At 43.7% G+C, this 22,817-nt stretch overlaps 1 protein-coding gene and 1 pseudogene across 1 annotated transcript; both read right to left on the reverse strand.

Annotated features, from left to right (window-relative positions):
* Positions 1 to 367: 367 nt before the first annotated feature.
* LOC119355314 lies at positions 368 to 3,213 on the reverse strand (annotated as a pseudogene).
* Positions 3,214 to 5,707: 2,494 nt separating this feature from the next.
* Positions 5,708 to 22,443, reverse strand: LOC119355320 (protein BZR1 homolog 1-like). Its single transcript, XM_037622112.1, has 9 exons — positions 22,300 to 22,443; positions 8,181 to 8,192; positions 8,042 to 8,067; positions 7,965 to 7,988; positions 7,849 to 7,876; positions 7,549 to 7,583; positions 7,305 to 7,328; positions 6,096 to 6,357; positions 5,708 to 5,962 (listed from the first exon to the last, which is right to left on the reverse strand). Exons 1-9 carry the CDS (start codon positions 22,441 to 22,443, stop codon positions 5,708 to 5,710), a joined length of 810 nt encoding a protein of 269 aa, XP_037478009.1.
* Between the last annotated feature and the right edge of the window lie 374 nt (positions 22,444 to 22,817).

The following is a 22,817-nucleotide window of genomic DNA, read 5'->3' on the forward strand; positions in this document are numbered from 1 at the left end:
AAATCTAACAATACTGATTTGGCATTGTCTATAATTTTAGTCAAAGTAGAAAATTTGACTTCGGACAAAACTTATATGCAAACTAAAAAGGATCGAAGGGAGTTACGAGCCATTTAGCAGGATATGCCTCCACTTTCAAAGTTTACAAAATTTGGGGCAATCCATGGCAATGGGGTAGAGCACAGAACATTTCATCCACCCAAGTCATGTACCTGAGCATCCATACACGTTACTTCTACTACACAGAAGTGGCCAACACTGCAGGCTACACAAGCCACTACACAAAAGTGGCCGACACAGGCTACGATCGACGTCCAGCCTGACGATGATCCATCGTAACTGCTACGCACAAGAATAAGATCACCACTTACTCTAACGGAGCACTGCTTCCATCCCGAGGGGCGATCGTCAAGACGAGCCCAAAGTGGTCGCTGGGCAGCACAGGCAGCATCCACTCCCACGTCCCGCTGAATTTCTTTCCAGACTTTGACTTATGGCTGAATTCCTTCACCTTCTCGTACGAGACGCCGGGCATGGGCTCCTTCCCAACCATCTCGATGACTTGGACCTCGAAATCCGGCAGCTTGCACACGAACCGATCCAGCCTCAGCTGTAGTTTCTTGTACCCTTTAGACAGCATGGCGTTGGCCACCGTGTCGTACGTCCAGCCACCTTCACCTGGCTTCAGCTCAGCCCAGGCGTCAACCCAGCCGTCTGGCAGAGGGAAGGGCCCGTCTATCTTGTCGTCCCAGTTCATGTCCCCGCAGAATATCACGTTGCGGGATCCTCTTCCTCCCAACAACATGAGGGATTCCTTTGCCTGAGCGGCTCGCTTGTTTCTGCTCATGTCGTGATCCCACCAAGGAGCCTCACGGCGCGGGCTCTCTAGGTGGCTTGTGCCCTACACCAGGGTCACCCCGCCAATGCTGACATTTGCCATGCTCAGCTCCCTTCCCATTGCTGAATTGGAAAATGGAACACCGCGGAAAGAATCCACTGGCAATTTGCTCATCTGCATTTGTTGGCAATTGGATCAGGGGACACACAAGGCAGAAACATGGTTTTCTCGCTTTCAGTGTAATTTCGTCAAAATTTCGAAAATTTCATTAACTTCAGTACATACTGAAAAAATATTGCATTTCGGTCAGTATATTTCAGCAATTTCGGTAGTACACACAGATTCAAATTAATTTTAAATTTTCAAAGTATTTTCAAAGTCTTTGGTTGGATCTCAGTAAATTCAATTGGAAATTTCGGTCTTTGTCCAAATTGAAAAACGGCATGATTGTATCGGCAATAGCTGAAATATATCTGAAACTAAAGTTTAAAACCATCAGAAGATACACTTCTGAAATCTGAAAAGGAAAAATGGTAACAAGGCACCATCCATGGATTCAAATCAAACACCGATTGTTTTCGCAAAATCAAACACCTTGTTCATCATGATTATTTCCTTCTTATCTAATCCAAGGTGTGTTAGTGTATCCAAATCAAACACCCTTTGTTTTTCCGAAATCAAACACCTTGTTCATCCTTGTCTAATCCACAGGATAGTGACTTAGCTCACATCAGTGCAACCGCCTTAAAAAACACCATCCATCAGAAATATAAGATGTTCTAACTCTTTTGTAAATTGGATGTATATGGACACGTTTCAATGTGTTTTATTGAAATATCCAAAACATCTTATATTTGTGAACGAAGGGAGTACTATATAAAGTACCAACGGAAACGCTGACATACTAAATATATCAGCATCTTCTCGTGAAAAACAAAATACTGCATCAGCATCAAAACCATGAAATGGCATGATTCCAACTATGATTCTGAAACTTAGAGAAAAGACTATACCTGCATGCAGAAATATGATCTCATATTTCTTTTCTTTTTCATGAATGGTCTCACCATATTGGAACGGACCTTTTCCGCTTCTATATAATATGCCATCTCACGTGGCATGAAGCATTTGTATTCTGCCCACCAGTCGGATTTTTCAAGAAGCCCATATATCTCTGGTGTAACCTCCTGCAGTCTCACATGAGGCCTGTTCAGAAGAAAAAAGAAAAGAAAAGAATGGATTGTTTTGGAAAACTCTGTACGTGGAGGCATATAAGATCTGGGCTGTGGTGCTGAATAATATCTCCAATAGCAGGAATTCTACTGTGCAGTTCCATGTTCTGCCCGAAACACACATTGTACGTCATGATTTTAATGGCCTTGCTACACACACTAGTCTCAGGATCTCCTGTGGAAAGATATTCACCATTACAGCAGAAACATACGAAAAATCAGTCACAGTTTAAAGATGAAATCAGATTCTAAGTTGCATAATTGTAAGTAGCTACAAGCTGGCCGTATTTGCTTTGTTAACCTGTCAAGTGGGTCGGTAGCCCTGAATGACTCCAGTTCAGGGAAATAAGCCCTACTAGGTGCTAGCAATTAGTAAGAGGCTAGCGATAGCATCTCATTTTGTAGACAAAAATTGACTGAAGAAAGTGAATGCATACTGTGTGAAAGAGCGCTGCATTTAGGCAGGAACTGCACACTTTTTGTTGTAATTTTGTTGGCAGCCTTTATGCTGTAATAATTAGCAACCAAGATGAAACCCTCAATAAATTTACAAGTATATCCATTTTCGTTGGTAGTTCGCCGTGTAATACATCTCTATCAGTGTAACCCTAAGGAAATTTCTAACCCTAAGTCCTCAACTGTTAACACGCGACAGATCCAAATGAAAAGATCGCATCCAAACAAGACAGATCCAAATAAAAAGACCGCATCCAACACAAGAGCAAAGATACTGAAATACAGTATAATGGAGAAGCAATCCCTGGCACATTCATCAATGCTAGAACGAATTTTGCCAAAAAAAAAGATTAAATCCAAGGATGAACCTTTCTCGGCGGCCGTCTGGTGCGCTCCGTTGGCGCCCACGCCGGACACCTGGGCGACGTCGGGCGATGCGCCTGCAGCAGCGGCCAGGCCAGCGTCGCAGGTGCCGGAGCTCCGAGGGTCGGAGTGTGTGCACAGGGCGCGCTGCCACAGCTGCCACTGCGGCGGCGCACTCCATCCCGACTCTCTGAATCTCAGCGGCAGGATGCTCGCCGGGAGATCGTGGGGAGGGGAAGGCGGGGTCAATGCCGGGTAGAGGAGGGTTTGGGGCTTGGGGAAGCGGATGAGGCGCCGAGGCGGACGGGAGAGGAGCGCGGCCATTGGCAGTGTTTTCTGCTCACTACGAAATGAGGACGTGGTTCGGTCGGGCTGTTGGTCTTCTCAAAATCCACCTATACGACTGGGCGGACTGCTCAGTTATGGAACGGACAGGGCGGACTTTAGACTAGCCGCAACGAAGAGTAATATAAATTAGTAATACTAGCTGAATGCCCGTACGTTGTCACGGGTCAAAAAATGCATTGTAATCAAATAATTTTTCGAATTAAAAAATGCGTGTCGGATATGATAGGACTGGTTTTAATTCCTGGACAAATTGATTCTCTCCCTCTTATTTCTTCCTGGGCAATCGTCATATGTCTTTAAAAACTTCCCCTTGCATCATTTTATTCTCCTCACCCTTCCTTTCCCTTCACCTTTTTCCACAGTGTCGTGTGGGCAAGCCCTATTCAAAATCTTCTATTTTCATCTATTATGTCATCATTCAAAATATTATTTGATCTCCTTTTTGAATGAAAACTTACGAAGTCCTCTCACAACTAACTGGAAAGAAACATGAACTTCGATAAGTATAGAAACAAAGAACAAAATCATATTTTCTAAAAAAATAGACCCTCTCAAACAACATATAATACTCCCAAACCCAAAGTTAAATAGACCTACAAGAGATGTATGCTTAATGTAAAACATCTGACTTTTAGGTCACTTTCATAAAAGGTTATTTCTGCATCGATCAAATGACTGGGAGGAGCATCTTGAGTTCAAGCAGTTCTATTTGAAGGCGTAGGTTGAGTTAAAGGCTGTCCTCTTTCTTCTCAAGAGGAACTCCTGACCTCCTTGAGAATATAAAGAAGCTTAACAAACCAAGCTCTACGTGCCCCCTATCTTGACCATGGAAAAATACAAACTTTTGCAAAAAAAATACAAACTAAAAATTCAAAGCCAGGATATTAGCGATAGTTAGTTCAAACTCGTACAACCCCAAAAGCAATAGTTAGTTTAAACTCTTACAGCCCAAAAAGCATATGGTTTGATCGCCTCCAAGTTTCAACATTACCTTGAGCTTTAGACATGCTTTCTGATTTTGTAGAGTTAGAGATAAAAGCTCCAAGCATGACTGAAAATTGGGAGTGATGTGATGAGTTAGGACTGACATGAACATTCAGTAGGACAACCAACACAAAAACTACAACGACATACTACCATCACATGAAATATGTAAATGTGTGTGCATTATTTAGGTTCTCAACATCTATCTCTCATGCTCTTCCGATTCACTTTTCTCCTATCCGAGCATCTCACTGCCAATCTATCAAAAAATAGCAGCCTCCCACGTAGATGGGGCCTCGGTCAGCAACACGGCGGGAGCAGAAATCAACCTTCAGGAAGTACTCGTCAAGCTTGATATAGACCAATGACCACCTTGATTGATGACAGTAGCCCATGAGAAGACGTCACACTCCGGCTCACCGCAGAAGTAATTCTACACACATGAAGACTTAGAAAAAAAAGAATGAATGTCTTAAAAAAATTAAAAGCTACACATATAAAACTGTAAAAAGGCATAAGTGGGGACAAAATTGTGGAATAGCTCTGATGAATGCACATAAGACTATGCGGCGCTTTGATTATCAGAGAAGATTAAATGCTCGTAAATCATAATGTACCCTTCATGATCATAATCAAATCCTGAGAAAAATAAAAATTGTTATCACCACAAGTCCCATACAAGATGTCTAGAAAGCAAATAGCAATTGTCATTTTGACAGCAATCAAATATGACACATTATTCAGAAAAAGAATTATAAGTTCAACGTGTAGGCAACATGATACTAATTTATACACCCACAGTTGTCATGCGTACACCATGCGCCATTTGGAAACAGAGTACTCCCCCAGTCCCAAAGTAAGTATCTTTGATTTAGTATCTTTGATATAGTATAAACTGTACTAAAAAAATGAACCTATTTTGGGACGGATGGAGTAATCATTATCGGTATACATAGACAGTTCTTGGACAAACCGAAACCTACATGCAGCTGCAATCATGCATCAAAACTGCCAGTACAAAATACATCTTTTGAATGTTGAAATTTTACGGTTTGGTAGCCATCTGCAATCATGTATCCATTCTCATAATCATATCATGATTGAAAATCTTCCAATTTGGTAGTATGCAGATTAATATAACAAGCAACAATTTGAGAGTTGGGAGACATTACTAACATGATTCACTTTTTACAGTGTAGTTTCACCATGATAAAAAAATTCCCAATTTGGTAGTCTGCACATCAACATTACGAGCAACAATTTTCCACTTTTTACAAAGCAGTTCATGTAGAAGATGGCAGAGAGGATGTGGGTTTGACACTACTGATCATCTGCAGATTTTGAATGATACCTTTTAGACCTTGTGATTAAAAAAAGATATTGAACTATTAGCAGAGATTCAAAATCAGTCAAGGATTAGTTGATCAGCACTGTGATTCTACAACAAAGTGATCAAATTTTGAGTACCTCCCAATAAGTGTTTGCTTCACCCCCTGTTGTTGGAGACCCAGAGCAGGGGCAGGTTGGGGAGGCCACGGAGGAATGGGAGGAGGTAGGCGGGGCTGGGGTTGTCGAGGCGCGTGGGGCTCGGGAAGCTGGATGACGTCGGGCTGGGGTGGTAGGAAGGCATCGGGCTCGGGAACGACGATGACGACGCACTGAGCAGCTGGGAGGATGAGCAGGAGCTCATGCCCACCGACGAGACCCCACCAAACGGCCCGGACGACGGTGGCTTGTATCCCTGCCATGAATCGAACCAAACAATCAGATCTACACATCCAAGCAAGGCTGGCTAGATCCAGGAAACAGAAGGAGAGAAGAAACATGGGATGAGGGGGCGATCTCGATCCCGAGACCAAGAAGCGAGGCTTCACCTTGCGGTAGGTGGTGCCATCGTCCTCCACGACCCATTCGGCCTCGCGGCAGAGCTCCTTGAGCACCTCGTTGTTGTCGCAGTGCTTGGGGAGCTTGTAGCTGCCGGGAGCGCGGAGGTCGGTGAAGATCTTGGCGGCGATGGCCCGGCGCCGGCGCTCGCACCGCTTGTTGTTCTCCCGCTCCTTCCACGTGGGCGTCCGACCCAGCCCGGCGTCCGCCTCCGTCGCTGTAGGCGGGAGGAGGCCGGCGGCGGTGATTCCTCTCGGGAGAGAATAGGGAATCGAGAGCGAGGGATTTGGGGAAGGGAGTGGGAGGTGGGATACGAGGACGTGAGGACGTGCGTTGTTTTTCTTTTTTCTTTTTCTCGTGAGCGGAGGGACGGGAAGGCAGTCCGATTTTTCAGGAATCGTAGGAGGGTGGGGTGGAGGGGAGCGAGGCGATTGTGAAGGTTGAACCATCATAGGAGGTCGAACCATCACGACGTTCGATTCTCCTTTAATAGTAGAGATACACGTATTTCTAGACTATATTACTACCTTCATAATGGATAATAACATAAGTGTGGTAACATGCATAGCTTCATTTAACTAGCTAAGTTACTACTACTACCTCTCTCCTCATTAACTCATTGCCACATAAGCAAATTTGCTGAGTTGGACTCGATGTTACTGCTGAAGTTACTCCCACTGTGGCTAGTCTTACGCACGATACTTGTGCATGACCTTCGCCCGATGGGTGAATCCAGTAGTCGATGCTTTTTTTTAAGAGGAAGCCATCATGACTAGTTTTATTAAAGAGACTGTCTATTTAACATCCGGATGAAAACGGATTCGCTTTCAGCCAGATTTTTCCACCAAGTAAAGGTGGACAACTGTCCTACTGTCTCTCTGTCATGTCCGGTGTCCCCGCTGTAAACACAGCAGCAAACAGGAGCTTAATGGGTCCACGCCCCAACTCTTAAACACACTAGTGTCATGATCTTAACGGGTGAAAAATTCCAAAGTTACAGCCAAGCTTTCTTCCCATGTCCACCAAGCTAAAGCTAACAAAAAGAGAAGAAAAGGACGCCATCTACCCACACACACACACCTAAAAGTACACTCTGGAGCACTAAAAACTAATTAAATTACACTAATAATTACATTGAAAAATGCACTGTAAAATCTTTATGTCTACCAAGAATTACAATGCAAAATCACTAAAAATACACTGTAAATACACTAAGAATTACACTGAAAAAATCCATGTAAAACGCTGAGTTTAACACTATGAATTCAATATCAAGAAAAGAGAATAGAATACACACAAAAAAGGTGTGGAGAATAAACTAAATTACGCTGACTTGAACTTAGAATTACAATGATCTTTCAAATGTAATTACTATGAAGATCACGCTGAAACTAAAAAAGAGCTATGCACTGATACTACATGGCAGTGGCACACACAACTAACCAAAAATCATTATCAGGCAAGTATCCATAAACACCCTGCAAAAAATACCAAAAAGTAAGATTAGCAACACGCATGACAACAAACAGTACCTAAGAAAACAAAAAAAAAATGACCAAAAAATAATTAACTACATGCTCCTTCACTCGGATTACATGCTACTGAAAAAGTAAATTCAGTTGCTGCACACTACAGTGTAATCAAATAAAGATTAGGTATAAATACAATAAGGATTACGGTGTAACTCCACTAGGATTACAGTGTAAAACCTACTAAGGATTATAAATCCACCAAAAATTATACCATAATCAGTGCAAATCCACTAAGATCACTAAAAATTACAGTGTAACTCCATTAAGAATTACACTGTAATCCAATAAAGATTACAGTGTAAATCCACTAAGATCACTAAAAATTACAGTGTAACTCCACTAAGAATTACACTGTAATCCAATAAAGATTACAGTGTAAATCCACTAAGATCACTAAGGATTACAATGTTCCTTCAATAAGAATTACACTCTAAAAATCAAAGAGTTACAGTGCATAACCAATAAGAATTACACTATAAAATCAACTTAAACTACAGTGTAAATCCATCAAGAATTACAGTGTAAAAAACCACTACAAATTACAGTGTAAATCCACTGAAAAATGCAGTGAAAATCCACTAAGCAGACAACACTTTGTGAACAAGGCCATACAAAAGTACAATTCAAAAGCGGCAGTACAAGAATGTAAATCTCTTTGCTACTAGAAGAACTTAACCAAAGCAAGAGAAAGGGTTGTTTATGTTACAACAGTATTGTGCATACAGATTGGGCCAAGTTCATGGTCAGTGAAAATTACATCATGCAAAGAAAAAAAAAGGCCCACCACGGGCTGCAAACACAAAATGAACCGGGGCTGATGCTGCCTAAGAATTGTGTAAAAAAAACTATATGATGACAGCTGAATCTAAAAAAAAAAACACAGGTAGATGCTATCATAATACCACGGGAACAAAAAGAGGATTTGACATTATGCATCTGAATGCATGACAGACAGAATCACCCATGAAGTGGAACACTTGCTAAGAATTACAGTGTGACTCCACTAAAAATTACATTGTAATCCAATAAAGATTACAATGCAAATCCGCTTAGATCACAAAGGATTACAATGTAACTCCAAATAAGAATTACACTGTAAAAATCAAGAGTAACAATGCAAAAACCAATAAGAATTACACCGTAAATTCAACTAAAACTACAGTGTAAATCCACCAAGAATTCCAGTATAAAAACCGACTGAAAATACAGTGTAAGTCCACTGCAAATTACAGTGTAAATCCACTAAAAACCCACTAAAAGTTCTAAATCAAGTGAAAACGCTAGCAAGCAGGAAAAAAATCCAATTGAGCCCTTACACGAGTAGCTAAAATAACTCATGTGCAAAATACTGTAGTTGCCCTACCAATCTTCCCGAGCAACAGGGACAAACTCAAACGACCATTTTAATCTCCTCGTACACAAAACACCACCTAGCCCATAGATTCAGGGGAATTGATTGCAGTGACAACCACAGAGCAGTCAAATGTATACTTGGTACAAATTTCAGCGGGAATGGTAGAGGCAAAGTGATTCAGGGGAAGTGATTCTGCGCATGACAACCAGACGAATTCAAACAACTAAACGAACACAGAGCAATCGATCCTACAAAGACAAACCCTAAACTAGCTCACAAGACATATGAGATTTGATGCTAGTAACAACTCATCCACAAATCTACACCACCAAAAATCGCTGTGGGGATTACCAGATGGAAGATCCCAAAGGGACTAAGCAGCAGATCTAACGGACATAACCGGGGAAATAGGCCGGGGCGGGATCGGGGGCCAGCAAATGCTGCAGACCTCCTGTCGTGGTTTTGTCATGACAGATGTCCTCATAAAAGGACTTAATCGTGGGGCCATCGCAACGGGTTAGCTTGAAGGGGTTAAAGCGGACACAAGGACGCAAAAAAGTTTATACTAGTTCGGCCCCTTCGATGAAGGTAAAAGCCTACGTCTAGTTGTGATGGAATTGATTGGGTCTCGATGACTTGGGAGCAAACAAGCTTCGTCTAAGTCTCGAGTTGTGGTTGTCTGTCCTTGAACTGCCGCCGGGTTGTCCCCTTATATACAAGGGTGACGTCCGTCGGTCTCCAGAGTCCCAAACACCGGTTCATACTCATATCCGGGTTGGTCTCTCCCTATTCCTAACTTACAATACAAGTTTACATACCAAGCCGGTTTACAGCTACAGGTCTTAAACCGATTACAGGCCTTGGGCCCCTATCTTCCTCCTTGGGCTTTAACACCCTTGAACTACTGATGACGTTAACCCGGTCGAGATAGGCCGGTTTACGCCTAGTAGTAATATCCCCAACATTAGGTCCCAGATTGATTTGAATTGGTTCATGTCAATCCTTAGCAAAAAATCTTTGTTTTCCTCATCTTCTTGTATTTGTTGAACCACCATGATGTCACCTTCTCTGGTTGCTGTAAACCGGCATGACGTCATCACAAAGACTACCTTCATGATATCTTCTTTGTTAAATAGATCCGCAATAATCGAGGAGACTGCTCTGCTTCCAAGATTTGTGGTTCCTTGATTTACGCGCCTGACACATGTTGAAGGAAATATGCCCTAGAGGAAATAATAAAGTTATTATTTATTTCCTTATTTAATGATAAATGTTTATTATTCATGCTAGAATTGTATTAACCGGAAACATAATACATGTGTGAATACATAGACAAACAGAGTGTCACTAGTATGCCTCTACTTGACTAGCTCATTAATCAAAGATGGTTATGTTTCCTAACCATATACAAAGAGTTGTTATTTGATTAATGGGATCACATCATTAGATGAATGATCTGATTGACTTGACCCATTCCGTTAGCTTAGCACTTGATCGTTTAGTTTGTTGCTATTGCTTTCTTCATGACTTATACATGTTCCTATGACTATGAGATTATGCAACTTCCGTTTACCGGAGGAACACTTTGTGTGCTACCAAACGTCACAACGTAACTGGGTGATTATAAAGGTGCTCTACAGGTGTCTCCAAAGGTACTTGTTGGGTTGGCGTATTTCGAGATTAGGATTTGTCACTCCGAATGTCGGAGAGGTATCTCTGGGCCCTCTCGGTAATGCACATCACTTAAGCCTTGCAAGAATTGCAACTAATGAGTTAGTTGCGGGATGATGTATTACAGAACGAGTAAAGAGACTTGCCGGTGACGAGATTGAACTAGGTATTGGATACCGACGATCGAATCTCGGGCAAGTAACATACCGATGACAAAGGGAACAACGTATGTTGTTATGCGGTCTGACCGATAAAGATCTTCGTAGAATATGTAGGAGCCAATATGAGCATCCAGGTTCCGCTATTGGTTATTGACCGAAGACGTGTCTCGGTCATGTCTACATTGTTCTCGAACCGTAGGGTCCGCACGCTTAAGGTTTCGATGACAGTTATATTATGAGTTTATGAGTTTTGATGTACCGAAGGAGTTCAGAGTCCCGGATGAGATCGGGGACATGACGAGGAGTCTCGAAATGGTCGAGACGTAAAGATCGATATATTGGACGACTATATTCGGACTTCGGAAAGGTTTTGAGTGATTCGGGTATTTTTCGGAGTACCGGAGGGTTACGGGAATTCGCCGGGAGAAGTATTGGGCCTTATTGGGCCATACGGGAAAGAGAGGGGGGCTGCCCAGGGCAGGCCGTGCGCCCCCCCAAGGCCTAGTCCGAATTGGACTAGGGGGAGGGGCTGCGCCCCCTCCTTCCTTCCCTTCTCCCTTCCCCTTCCTTGTCTCCTACTCCTAATACATGGAAGGACTCCTAGTTGGACTAGGAAAGGGGGAATCCTACTCCCGGTGGGAGTAGGACTCCCCTAGGGTGCGCCATAGAGAGGGCCGGCCCTCCCCTCCTCCACTCCTTTATATACGGGGGAAGGGGGCACCCCATAGACACACAAGTTGATCTTCGTGATCGTTCCTTAGCCGTGTGCGGTGCCCCCCTCCATGATATTACACCTCGGTCATATTGTAGCGGTGCTTAGGCGAAGCCCTGCGACGGTTGAACATCAAGATCGTCATCATGCCGTCGTGCTGACGGAACTCCTCCCCGAAGCTTTGCTGGATCGGAGCCCGGGGAGCGTCATCGAGCTGAACGTGTGCCAAGAACTCGGAGGTGCCGGAGTAACGGTGCTTGGATCGGTTGGACTGTGAAGACGTACGACTACTTCCTCTATGTTGCGTCAACGCTTCCGCTTCGATCTACGAGGGTACATAGACAACACTCTCCCCTCTCGTTGCTATGCATCACCATGATCTTGCGTGTGCGTAGGATTTTTTTTGAAATTACTACGTTCCCCAACAGTGGTATCAGAGCCTAGGTTTTATGGTTTGATGTTATATGCACGAGTAGAACACAAGTGAGTTGTGGGTGATATAAGTCATACTGCTTACCAGCATGTCATACTTTGGTTCGGTGGTATTGTTGGATGAAGCGGCCCGGACCGACATTACGCGTGCGCTTACGCGAGACTGGTTCTACCGCCGTGCTTTGCACACAGGTGGCTGGCGGGTGTCAGTTTCTCCAACTTTAGTTGAACTGAGTGTGGCTACGCCCGGTCCTTGCGAAGATTAAAACAACACCAACTTGACAAACTATCGTTGTGGTTTTTGATGCGTAGGTAAGAACGGTTCTTGCTAAGCCCGTAGCAGCCACGTAAAACTTGCAACAACAAAGTAGAGGACGTCTAACTTGTTTTTGCAGGGCATGTTGTGATGTGATATGGTCAAGACGTGATGAAATATAAGTTGTTGTATGAGATGATCATGTTTTATTGAAGTTATAGGCAACTGGCAAAATCCTTATGGTTGTCTCTCTATTGCATAAGATGCAAGCGCCCAATAATTGCTTTACTTTATCGCTATGCGATATCAATAGTTGCAAGAGCAATTGTTGGCGAGTCGACCACGTGACGACACATTGATATAGATCAAGATGATGGAGATCATAGTGTCATGCCGGTGACGATAGAGATCATGACAGTACTTTGGAGATGGAAATCAAAGGCGCAAGATGATGATGGCCATATCATGTCACATATTTTGATTGCATATGATGCTTATCTTTTATACATCTTATTTTGCTTAGTTTGACGGTAGCATTTTAAGATGATCTCTCACTAATTATCAAGAAGTGTTCTCCCTGAGTATGCACCGTTGTGAAAGTTCTTCGTGCTGAGACACCACGTGATGATCGGGTGTGATAGGCTCTACGTTCAAATACAACGGGTGCAAAACAGTTGCACACGCGGAATACTCAGGTTAAACTTGACGAGCCTAGCATATACAGATATGGCCTCGGAACACGGAGACCGAAAGGTCGAACGTGAATCATATAGTAGATATGATCAACATAGTGATGTTCACCATTGAAAACTACTCCATCTCACGTGATGATCGGACATGGTTTAGTTGATTTGGATCACGTGATCACTTAGATGACTAGAGAGATGTCTGTCTAAGTGGGAGTTCTTAAGTAATATGATTAATTGAACTTAAATTTATCATGAACTTAGTCTTGGTAGTATTTTGCAAATCATGTTGTAGATCAATAGCTCGCATTGTTGCTTCCCTGTGTTTATTTTGATATGTTCCTAGAGAAAATTATGTTGAAAGATGTTAGTAGCAATGATGCGGATTGGATCCATGATCTGAGGTTTATCCTCATTGTTGCACAAAGGAATTATGTTCTTGATGCACCGCTAGGTGACAAACCTATTGCAGGAGCAGATGCAGACGTTATGAACGTTTGGCTAGCTAAATATGATGACTACTTGATAGTTTAGTGCACCATGCTTAACGACTTAGAATCGGGACTTCAAAGACGTTTTGAACGTCATGGACCATATGAGATGTTCCAGGAGTTGAAGTTAATATTTCAAGCAAATACCCGAGTTGAGAGATATGAAGTGTCCAACAAGTTCTATAGCTAAAAGATGAAGGAGAATCGCTCAACTAGTGAGCATGTGCTCAGATTGTCTGGGTACTACAATCGCTTGAATCAAGTGGGAGTTAATCTTCCAGATAAGATAGTGATTGACAGAATTCTCTAGTCACCATCACCAAGTTAGTAGAACTTCGTGATGAACTATAGTATGCAAGGGATGATGAAAACGAATCCCGATCTTTTCATGACGATGAAATCGATGAAGGTAGAAATCAAGAAAGAGCATCAAGTATTGATGGTTGACAAGATCACTAGTTTCAAGAAAAGGGCAAAGGGAAAAAGGGGAATTTCAAGAAAAACAGCAAGCAAGTTGCTGCTCAAGTGAAGAAGCCCAAGTCTGGTCCTAAGCCTGAGACTAAGTGCTTCTACTGCAAATGGACTGGTCACTGGAAGCGGAACTACCCAAGTGATTGGCAGATAAGAAGGATGGCAAAGTGAACATAAGTATATTTGATATACATGTTATTGATGTGTACTTTACTAGTGTTTATAGCAACCCCTCAGTATTTGATACTAGTTCAGTTGCTAAGGTTAGTAACTCAAAACGGGAGTTGCAGAATGAACAGAGACTAGTTAAGGGTGAAGTGACGATGTGTGTTGGAAGTGGTTCCAAAATTGATATAATCATCATCGCACACTCCCTATACTTTCGGGATTAGTGTTGAACCTAAATAAGTGTTATTTGGAGTTTGCGTTGAAGCATGAATATGATTTGATCATGTTTATTGCAATACGGTTATTCATTTAAGTAAGGGAATAAATTGTTGTTCTGTTTACATGAATAAAACTTTATATGGTTACACACCCAATGAAAATGGTTCGTTGGATCTCGATCATAGTGATACACACGTTCATAATATTGAAACCAAAAGACGCAAAGTTAATAATGATAGTGCAACTTATTTGTGGCACTGCCATTTAGGTCATATAGGTGTAAAGCGCATGAAGAAACTCCATGCTGATGGGCTTTTGGAATCACTTGATTATGAATCACTTGATGCTTGCGAACCATGCCGCATGGGCAAGATGACTAAGACTCCGTTCTCCAGAACAGTGGAGCGAGCAACTGACTTATTGAAAATAATACATACTGATGTATGCGATCCGATGAGTGTTAAGGCTCGCGGCGGGTATCGTTATTTTCTGACCTTCATAGATGATTTGAGCAGATATGGGTATATCTACTTGATGAAACATAAGTCTGAAACATTTGAAAAGTTCAAAGAATTTCTGAGTGAAGTGGAAAATCATCGTGACAAGAAAATAAGGTTTCTACGATCTGATCGCGGAGACAAATATTTGAGTTACGAGTTTGGTCTACATTTGAAACAATGCGGAATAGTTTCGCAACTCACGCCACCTGGAACACCACAGCATAATGGTGTGTCCGAACATCATAACCATACTTTATTGGATATAGTACAATCTATGATGTTTCTTACCGATTTACCAATATCATTTCAGGATCATGCATTAGAGACAGCTGCATTCACATTAAAAAGGGGCACCATCTAAGTCCGTTGAGACGACACAATATGAACTATGGTTTGGCAAGAAACCAAAGTTGTCGTTTCTTAAAGTTTGGAGTTGCAATGCTTATAAGAAAAAGTTTCATCATGATAAGCTCAAACCCAAATCGGAGAAATGTGTCTTCATAGGATACCCAAAGGAGACAGTGGGTACACCTTCTATCACAGATCCGAAGGCAAGACATTCGTTGCTGAGAATGGATACTTTCTAGAGAAGAAGTTTCTCTCAAAAGAAGTGAGTGGGAGGAAAGTAGAACTTGATAAGGTAATTGTACCTTCTCCCGAATTGGAAAGTAGTTCATCACAGAAATCAGTTCCAGTGATGCCTACACCGATTAGTGAGGAAGTTAATGATGATGATCATGAAACTTTGGATCAAGTTACTACCGAACCTCGTAGGTCAACCATAATAAGATCTGCACCAGAGTGGTACGGTAATCCTGTTTTGGAGGTTATGTTACTAGACCATGATGAACCTACGAACTATGAAGAAGCGATGGTGAGCCCAGATTCCGCGAAATGGCTTGAGGCCATGAAATCTGAGATGAGATCCATGTATGAGAACAAAGTATGGACTTTGATTGACTTGCCCGATGATCGGCAAGTAAATGGATCTTCAAGAGGAAGACGGACGTTGATAGTAGTGTTACTATCCACAAAGCTAGACTTGTCGAAAAATGTTTTTGACAAAGTTCAAGGTGTTGACTACGATGAGAGTTCCTCACTCGTATCTATGCTTGAGTCTGTCTGAATCATGTTAGCAATTGCCGCATTTTATGAAATCCGGCAAATGGATAAACAAAACTGCATTCCTTAATGGATTTATTAAAGAAGAGTTGTATACGATGCAACTAGAAGGTTTTGTCAATCCTAAAGGTGTTAACAAAATATGCAAGCTCCAGCGATCCATCAATGGACTGGTGCAAGCATCTCGGAGTTGGAATATACGCTTTGATAGGTTGATCGAAGCATATAGTTTTATACAGACTTGCGGTGAAGCCTGTATTTACAAGAAAGTGAGTGGGAGCACTACAACATTTCTGATAAGTATATGTGAATGACATATTGTTGATCGGAAATAATGTAGAATTATTCTGCAAAGCATAAAGGAGTGTTTGAAAGGAGTTTTTCAAAGAAAGACCTCGGTGAAGCTGCTTACATATTGAGCATCAAGATCTATAGAGATAGATCAAGACGCTTGATAAGATTTTTCAATAAATACATACCTTGACAAGATTTTGAAATAGTTCAAAATGGAACAGTCAAAGAAAGATTTCTTGCTTGTGTTACAAGGTGTGAAGTTGAGTAAGACTCAAAACCCGACCACGGCAGAAGATAGAAAGAGAATGAAAGTCATTCCCTATGCCTTGGCCATAGGTTCTATAAAATATGCCATGCTGTGTACCAGATCTATTGTATACCCTACACTGATTTTGGCAAGGGAATACAATAGTGATCTAGGAGTAGATCACTGGACAGCGGTCAAAATTATCCTTAGTGGAATAAGGATATATGTTTCTCGATTATGGAGGTGACAATAAGTTCGTCGTAAAAGGTTACGTCGATGCAAGTTTTGACACTAATCTAGATGACTCTAAGTCTCAATCTAGATACATATTGAAAGTGGGAGCAATTAGCTAGAGTAGCTCCGTGTAGAGCATTGTAGACATAGAACTTGCAAAATACTTACGGATCTGAATGTGACAGACCCGTTGACTAAAATTATCTCACAAGCAAAACATGATCACACCTTAGTACTCTTTGGGTGTTAATCACATAGATATGTGAACTAGATTACTGACTCGAGTAAACCCTTTGAGTGTTGGTCACATGACGATGTGAACTATGGGTGTTAATCACATGGTGATGTGAACTATTGCTGTTAAATCACATGGCGATGTGAACTAGATTATTGACTCTAGTGCAAATGGGAGACTGAAGGAAATATGCCCTAGAGGCAATAATAAAGTTATTATTTATTTCCTTATTTCATGATAAATGTGTATTATTCATGCTAGAATTGTATTAACCGGAAACATAATACATGTGTGAATACATAGACAAACAGAGTGTCACTAGTATGCCTCTACTTGACTAGCTCATTAATCAAAGATGGTTATGTTTCCTAACCATATACAAAGAGTTGTTATTTGATTAATGGGATCACATCATTAGATGTATGATCTGATTGACTTGACCCATTCCGTTAGCTTAACACTTGATCGTTTAGTTTGTTGCTATTGCTTTCTTCATGACTTATACATGTTCCTATGACTATGAGATTATGCAACTCCCGTTTACCGGAGGAACACTTTTTATGCTACCAAACGTCACAACGTAACTGGGTGATTATAAAGGTGCTCTACAGGTGTCTCCAAAGGTACTTGTTGGGTTGGCGTATTTCGAGATTAGGATTTGTCACTCCGAATGTCGGAGAGGTATCTCTGGGCCCTCTCGGTAATGCACATCACTTAAGCCTTGCAAGCATTGCAACTAATGAGTTAGTTGCGGGATGATGTATTACGGAACGAGTAAAGAGACTTGCCGGTGACGAGATTGAACTAGGTATTGGATACCGACGATCGAATCTCGGGCAAGTAACATATAGATGACAAAGGGAACAACGTATGTTGTTATGCGGTCTGACCGATAAAGATCTTCGTAGAATATGTAGGAGCCAATATGAGCATCCAGGTTCCGCTATTGGTTATTGACCGGAGACGTGTCTCGGTCATGTCTACATTGTTCTCGAACCGTAGGGTCCGCACGCTTAAGGTTTCGATGATAGTTATATTATGAGTTTATGAGTTTTGATGTACCGAAGGAGTTCGGAGTCCCGGATGAGATCGGGGACATGACGAGGAGTCTCGAAATGGTCGAGACGTAAAGATCGATATATTGGACGACTATATTCGGACTTCGGAAAGGTTCCGAGTGATTCGGGTATTTTTCGGAGTACCGGAGAGTTACGGGAATTCGCCGGGAGAAGTATTGGGCCTTATTGGGCCATACGGGAAAGAGAGAGGGGCTGCCCAGGGCAGGCCGCGCGCCCCCCAAGGCCTAGTCCGAATTGGACTAGGGGGAGGGGCTGCGCCCCCTCCTTCCTTCCCTTCTCCCTTCCCCTTCCTTGTCTCCTACTCCTAATACATGGAAGGACTCCTAGTTGGACTAGGAAAGGGGGAATCCTACTCCCGGTGGGAGTATGACTCCCCTAGGGCGCGCCATAGAGAGGGCCGGCCCTCCCTTCCTCCACTCCTTTATATACAGGGGCAGGGGGCATCCCATAGACACACAAGTTGATCTTCGTGATCGTTCCTTAGCCGTGTGTGGTGCCCCCCTCCATGATATTACACCTCGTTCATATTGTAGCGGTGCTTAGGCGAAGCCCTGCGACGGTTGAACATCAAGATCATCACCACACCGTCGTGCTGACGGAACTCCTCCCCGAAGCTTTGCTGGATCGGAGCCCGGGGAGCGTCATCGAGCTGAACGTGTGCCAAGAACTCGGAGGTGCCGGAGTAACGGTGCTTGGATCAGTTGGACCGGGAAGACGTACGACTACTTCCTCTACGTTGCGTCAACGCTTCCGCTTCGGTCTACGAGGGTACGTAGACAACACTCTCCCCTCTCGTTGCTATGGATCACCATGATCTTGCGTGTGCGTAGGAATTTTTTTGAAATTACTACGTTCCCCAACACATGTCTCTTGCCTTATAAATAGGACCGAAGGGTCATTTATTTTCTCCCCTTCATCCCCTTTCTCTTCGTCTTCCTTGCGTCGCCAGCCTCGGAGCTCTGCCGCCGCCGTTGACCTTTGCACCGTCTTGGGCCGCTGCATCAACCTGAACGCACCAGAGCACTGCGGTAGCTTTCCGCATCCTCCTCGATTCTGGTAAGCCTTCTGTTCTTCTTAACATAGATCTATTCTAGGGTTTCGTGTTCCTGGCGTGTTCATCACTTGTTCATGCTTGCACCCCAACTCCTGGATAGATCTGTGAAACCTTGCTCCGAGTAGTAGCAGCCTTTAGCATCTGTCTGTAGTTTCATGCTCAAGTCCATAGATCTCATCTATATATCTGCCCATTGATTCACTTCCGCTCTGCTTTAAGTCTTTGAATATTTTTCTTATTTTCTGAACTTGCTTCAGATCCAACGCCATAACAAGATCTTGTGAAATCTGTTTTTGCATACTTAACCATCTGCAATCTCAATTGCTTCGATGTTTAGATCAGGCGGTTTAACCTTAAAGAAAATTTTCCAAACCGGTATATGCCATTAGTCCCCTTGGTGAACCGCCAGATGTTGGTTGCTTCATGAAAACTCCGGTTTAGATAGAGCTGTCTCCGGTTTAACATTGTACATACCAGTGCACTTTAATCAATGTAACTTTGAACCGGGGATCTTTTACCTTGTAGATTCCATCATGGCCAAGCAAGTGTATGAGTGCAATTGGGTTCCTTCTCGCGTCACAGAGGCTGAACTGGACGATTTAGTCCTGATTGGTGCTTTAAGCAGCAAAGATATCGTCCATTGGAGGGCTCCTGGCAAAGAATGCCCTCCCACCCCTCGAGAAGGAGAGGTTGTTGTTTTCGTAGATCACTTAGCCCGGGGCTTTAAGCCGCCCGATTCTAAATTTTACCGGGACGTTTTAGCCGATTTCCAGCTCCATCCACAAGATACTGGCCCCAACTCTGTTACAAATATGTGTCACTTCCAAGTGCTCTGCGAAGCATTCTTTCAAGAGGAGCCCACAGTGGAACTGTTCAGAGACCTATTCCATCTAAACCGTCGTACTGAATTTACTGACGGCTCCAATACATAGTTGGGTGGCGTGGCGATTCAAAAAAGGAAAGAGGTCACATACCCTCACGCCAAACTGCATAGCCACCCCAAAGAATGGAATCAGACATGGTTCTACTGCAAAGACACCTCCCCTGCTGGTGAGAATCCCTTGCCTGGCTTTCGACCGGAGCGACTCAGCAATACACACCCTTCTCCACAAAGATTGACTACACAGGAGAGAAGCAAATATGCTCCTCAGCTATCAAAGCTCAGAGCTTTTATGGCCAATGGTTTAACAGGGGTTGACCTTGCTCGCTGTTGGATATCATGGAGCATACTGCCTCTTAGTCAGTGCTCCGGTTTGATGTGCGAGTATACTGGTCGTGTTGATGACCCACTGCGACACTCAGAACTCCAGCTCTCCGGTGAAGAAGTCACAGAGGCTGTGCACAAGATACTGAATGAACCGGAGCACGTCTGCGCTAGAACCGGCCTGCTTCCCTTCGGTGCTACCAACAAACCGCCAGCTGTAAGACTTTTTGATTTTTCTCTTTGCTGAATCTGTTATTGATATGTCTGGTCATTGTTTTTTAACATCAGTGTCGGCATAATCAGGGCGATGATCCGTTTTGGAGCAAAAACCTGCAGCAGGAGAAACCAGAAAAACCAGACAAACCGGAAAGAGCAACCCGGCAAAAGACTAAAGCTGTAAAAAAGACTGCCCGTAGGAAAAGAACCACTGCATCTTCTAATCCGGCCCCTGACAATGAGGTGGATAATCCGGACTTTGAGGTAGAGCTTGACTCACTTGGTTTATTTTTCATGCGTCTTATTGATGATGATATTTGTCAGGATGATGCCGAAGCTAGCCACGCGGATGTTGCAGAGGTAATTATTCTCACTTCCGATTCAGAAACTTTGCCTTCACAAAATATCCGCCAGGCAAACCGGAAAGTTAAATTTTTCTCATCCTCTTGCTTATTTGGATCCTAAACTTCTTATGAAGACCCAACAACATGAAGCTCGCCGCACCACCCGGCACAGCGGCCAGGTAGTTACCTCTGCCGGTTTACCGAACAGTCCGGTTCGGAAACGCTATTCCGAGGTCTCTAATTTGCTTGTCAGTGCTTGTCCTGAAGCGGGCTGCTTTCGTCAACCTCTTAATCCGTCTGACTCCGATTATCAGGTTACTTCCCACTCATCTTCCGGCGAGTCATCGGCTACTCAGCTCCCACCGCTCAAAACAGTGCTTGGGTAAGCTATACTTATTGTGATGTTTGCAGTACATTGCCTTATAACATATTCTGTATTTTGATTTTGTTGTTTTTCTTAGGGCCAAACCTAGGCCAAGTAAGAAGGCCCGCCTGGACAAAGCGGTCAAAGAAGATGTCGTTCTTGAAGCGGACAAGACACCCAATGCTGAAGCGGCTATTCCTGAGGACATTCCCAACGATCCACCGCAGCAAGATGATGATCTTATTGCAGAAGAGAGACCTACTGACACCTCAGGTCCTACCCATCAGCCTACAGGTTCCATCCGGATTGAAACCTCCACCGGTCCAGCAAAGCCTACTGATAAGCCAACAGCTCCAGTGTAAACCGGCGGTACCAAAGATGATGATGTGCAGGGGAAAAGGCTCGGAGCAGGAGGGCGCGGGGAAGCCAGACTCCTGACCACCACCCTAGTGAATCGAGCGAAGAGGGAAGCTCCAAATCGCCATGGACCGAGAGAGCTCGCAAACGGGCAGGGGAAAGGCAGCTACAGAGCAATGACCGGCGCGGGCCGCGGTACCCGAAAAATGAGCGGACCCGATAAGAACACATCAGCTGAGAGGACGAAAAAAAAGAAATACGAATCTCCAGACAGAGAACGAACGGCTCACAAAACGGATGAAAGCCAAGATTTCATCTGGATGAAAAATAGCATTTTCGTCATTAAAACTCAAACAAGGTTACATCGTTTGCCGATCTGGAGCGCGCGCAAGCGCCACCTCCCTCAGGCCCGGCCCTAGTATCATGGTGGCCCTAGCGCGACTGAGGCACGATGAACATTAACATAGTAATATATATATATCCTTTTTAACAATATATATCGTATATCATGCAAATATAAAGCATTAACATAAAAATATAATTTTAGTTACAAAACAAGTCGTAATACACCATCAATATGTGATTATATGATGTAAATGATTACAATGTATTCAACTATAAATAACTACTTGAATAAATACAAACTGGTGAGGGGGAGGGCATATGTCCCCTGTCCATGTTGATTTTTGTTCATGGCCTCCTCCCTCTCCGTCAACAAAGAACGGCTAGGGTACATCATCGGCGCATGCGTCTTAGTTGTGGTTCTCTTCATCGCCGCCTGGACAATCTACCTGTGCGTGCAGCACAGACGCGTCGCGCACGCAATCGCCGCCGACCTGCAGCGCCTGGAACCGCCGATGACCTCTCTGGCACGCCGCGGCGGTGAGTGCGTGCAGGCGCCGCCTGCTCCGTAGCTGCCTGGGCCGGCATGCCATGGTGGCGGCACAGGAGGGCGTCGCTGCGATCCACCAAGGCCGAGCTGTGACCCGGTATACGCCGTGGACGACGATCGCACTCCATGCCCTTGCATGGCTAATCTGCCCGACGCTACTACCCCGCTTTAGTTCTACAAGACGGCGTTGGCTCCGTCATGATGCCCCCGGTCAGTCGTCCTTCCCTCAATGCTTTCCTTTGCCGACGAAATCGTCGCCCCGGCCGGGCTACTTCTCGCCTCCCCTCCGGCTTCCTCGTCGCGTCCCATCCGTCCTACGCGACTCCGCACGCAGCCACTGGTGAGTGCTTCCGCTGCTCTGCTATGTTTTCAGACCAACCGCCCTCATCGTGTCCCTCCATCCTGCATGACTACGCG

The sequence above is a fragment of the Triticum dicoccoides genome, chromosome 1A, assembly GCF_002162155.2.
Source record: "Triticum dicoccoides isolate Atlit2015 ecotype Zavitan chromosome 1A, WEW_v2.0, whole genome shotgun sequence".
In the NCBI taxonomy this organism is placed as follows: domain Eukaryota; kingdom Viridiplantae; phylum Streptophyta; class Magnoliopsida; order Poales; family Poaceae; genus Triticum; species Triticum dicoccoides.

Coding starts and splice junctions, on each gene's coding strand:
- LOC119355320 (XM_037622112.1), bottom strand. CDS start 22,443: ATGGCATGCCGGCCCAGGCAGCTACGGAGCAGGCGGCGCCTGCACGCA. Junction 7,584..7,848: donor GTGGATTTGCACTGATTATG/GTATAATTTTTG, acceptor TATTTTTTGCAG/GGTGTTTATGGATACTTGCC. Junction 6,358..7,304: donor ATTCTTAGTGTATTTACAGT/GTATTTTTAGTG, acceptor TTCTCTCCCGAG/AGGAATCACCGCCGCCGGCC.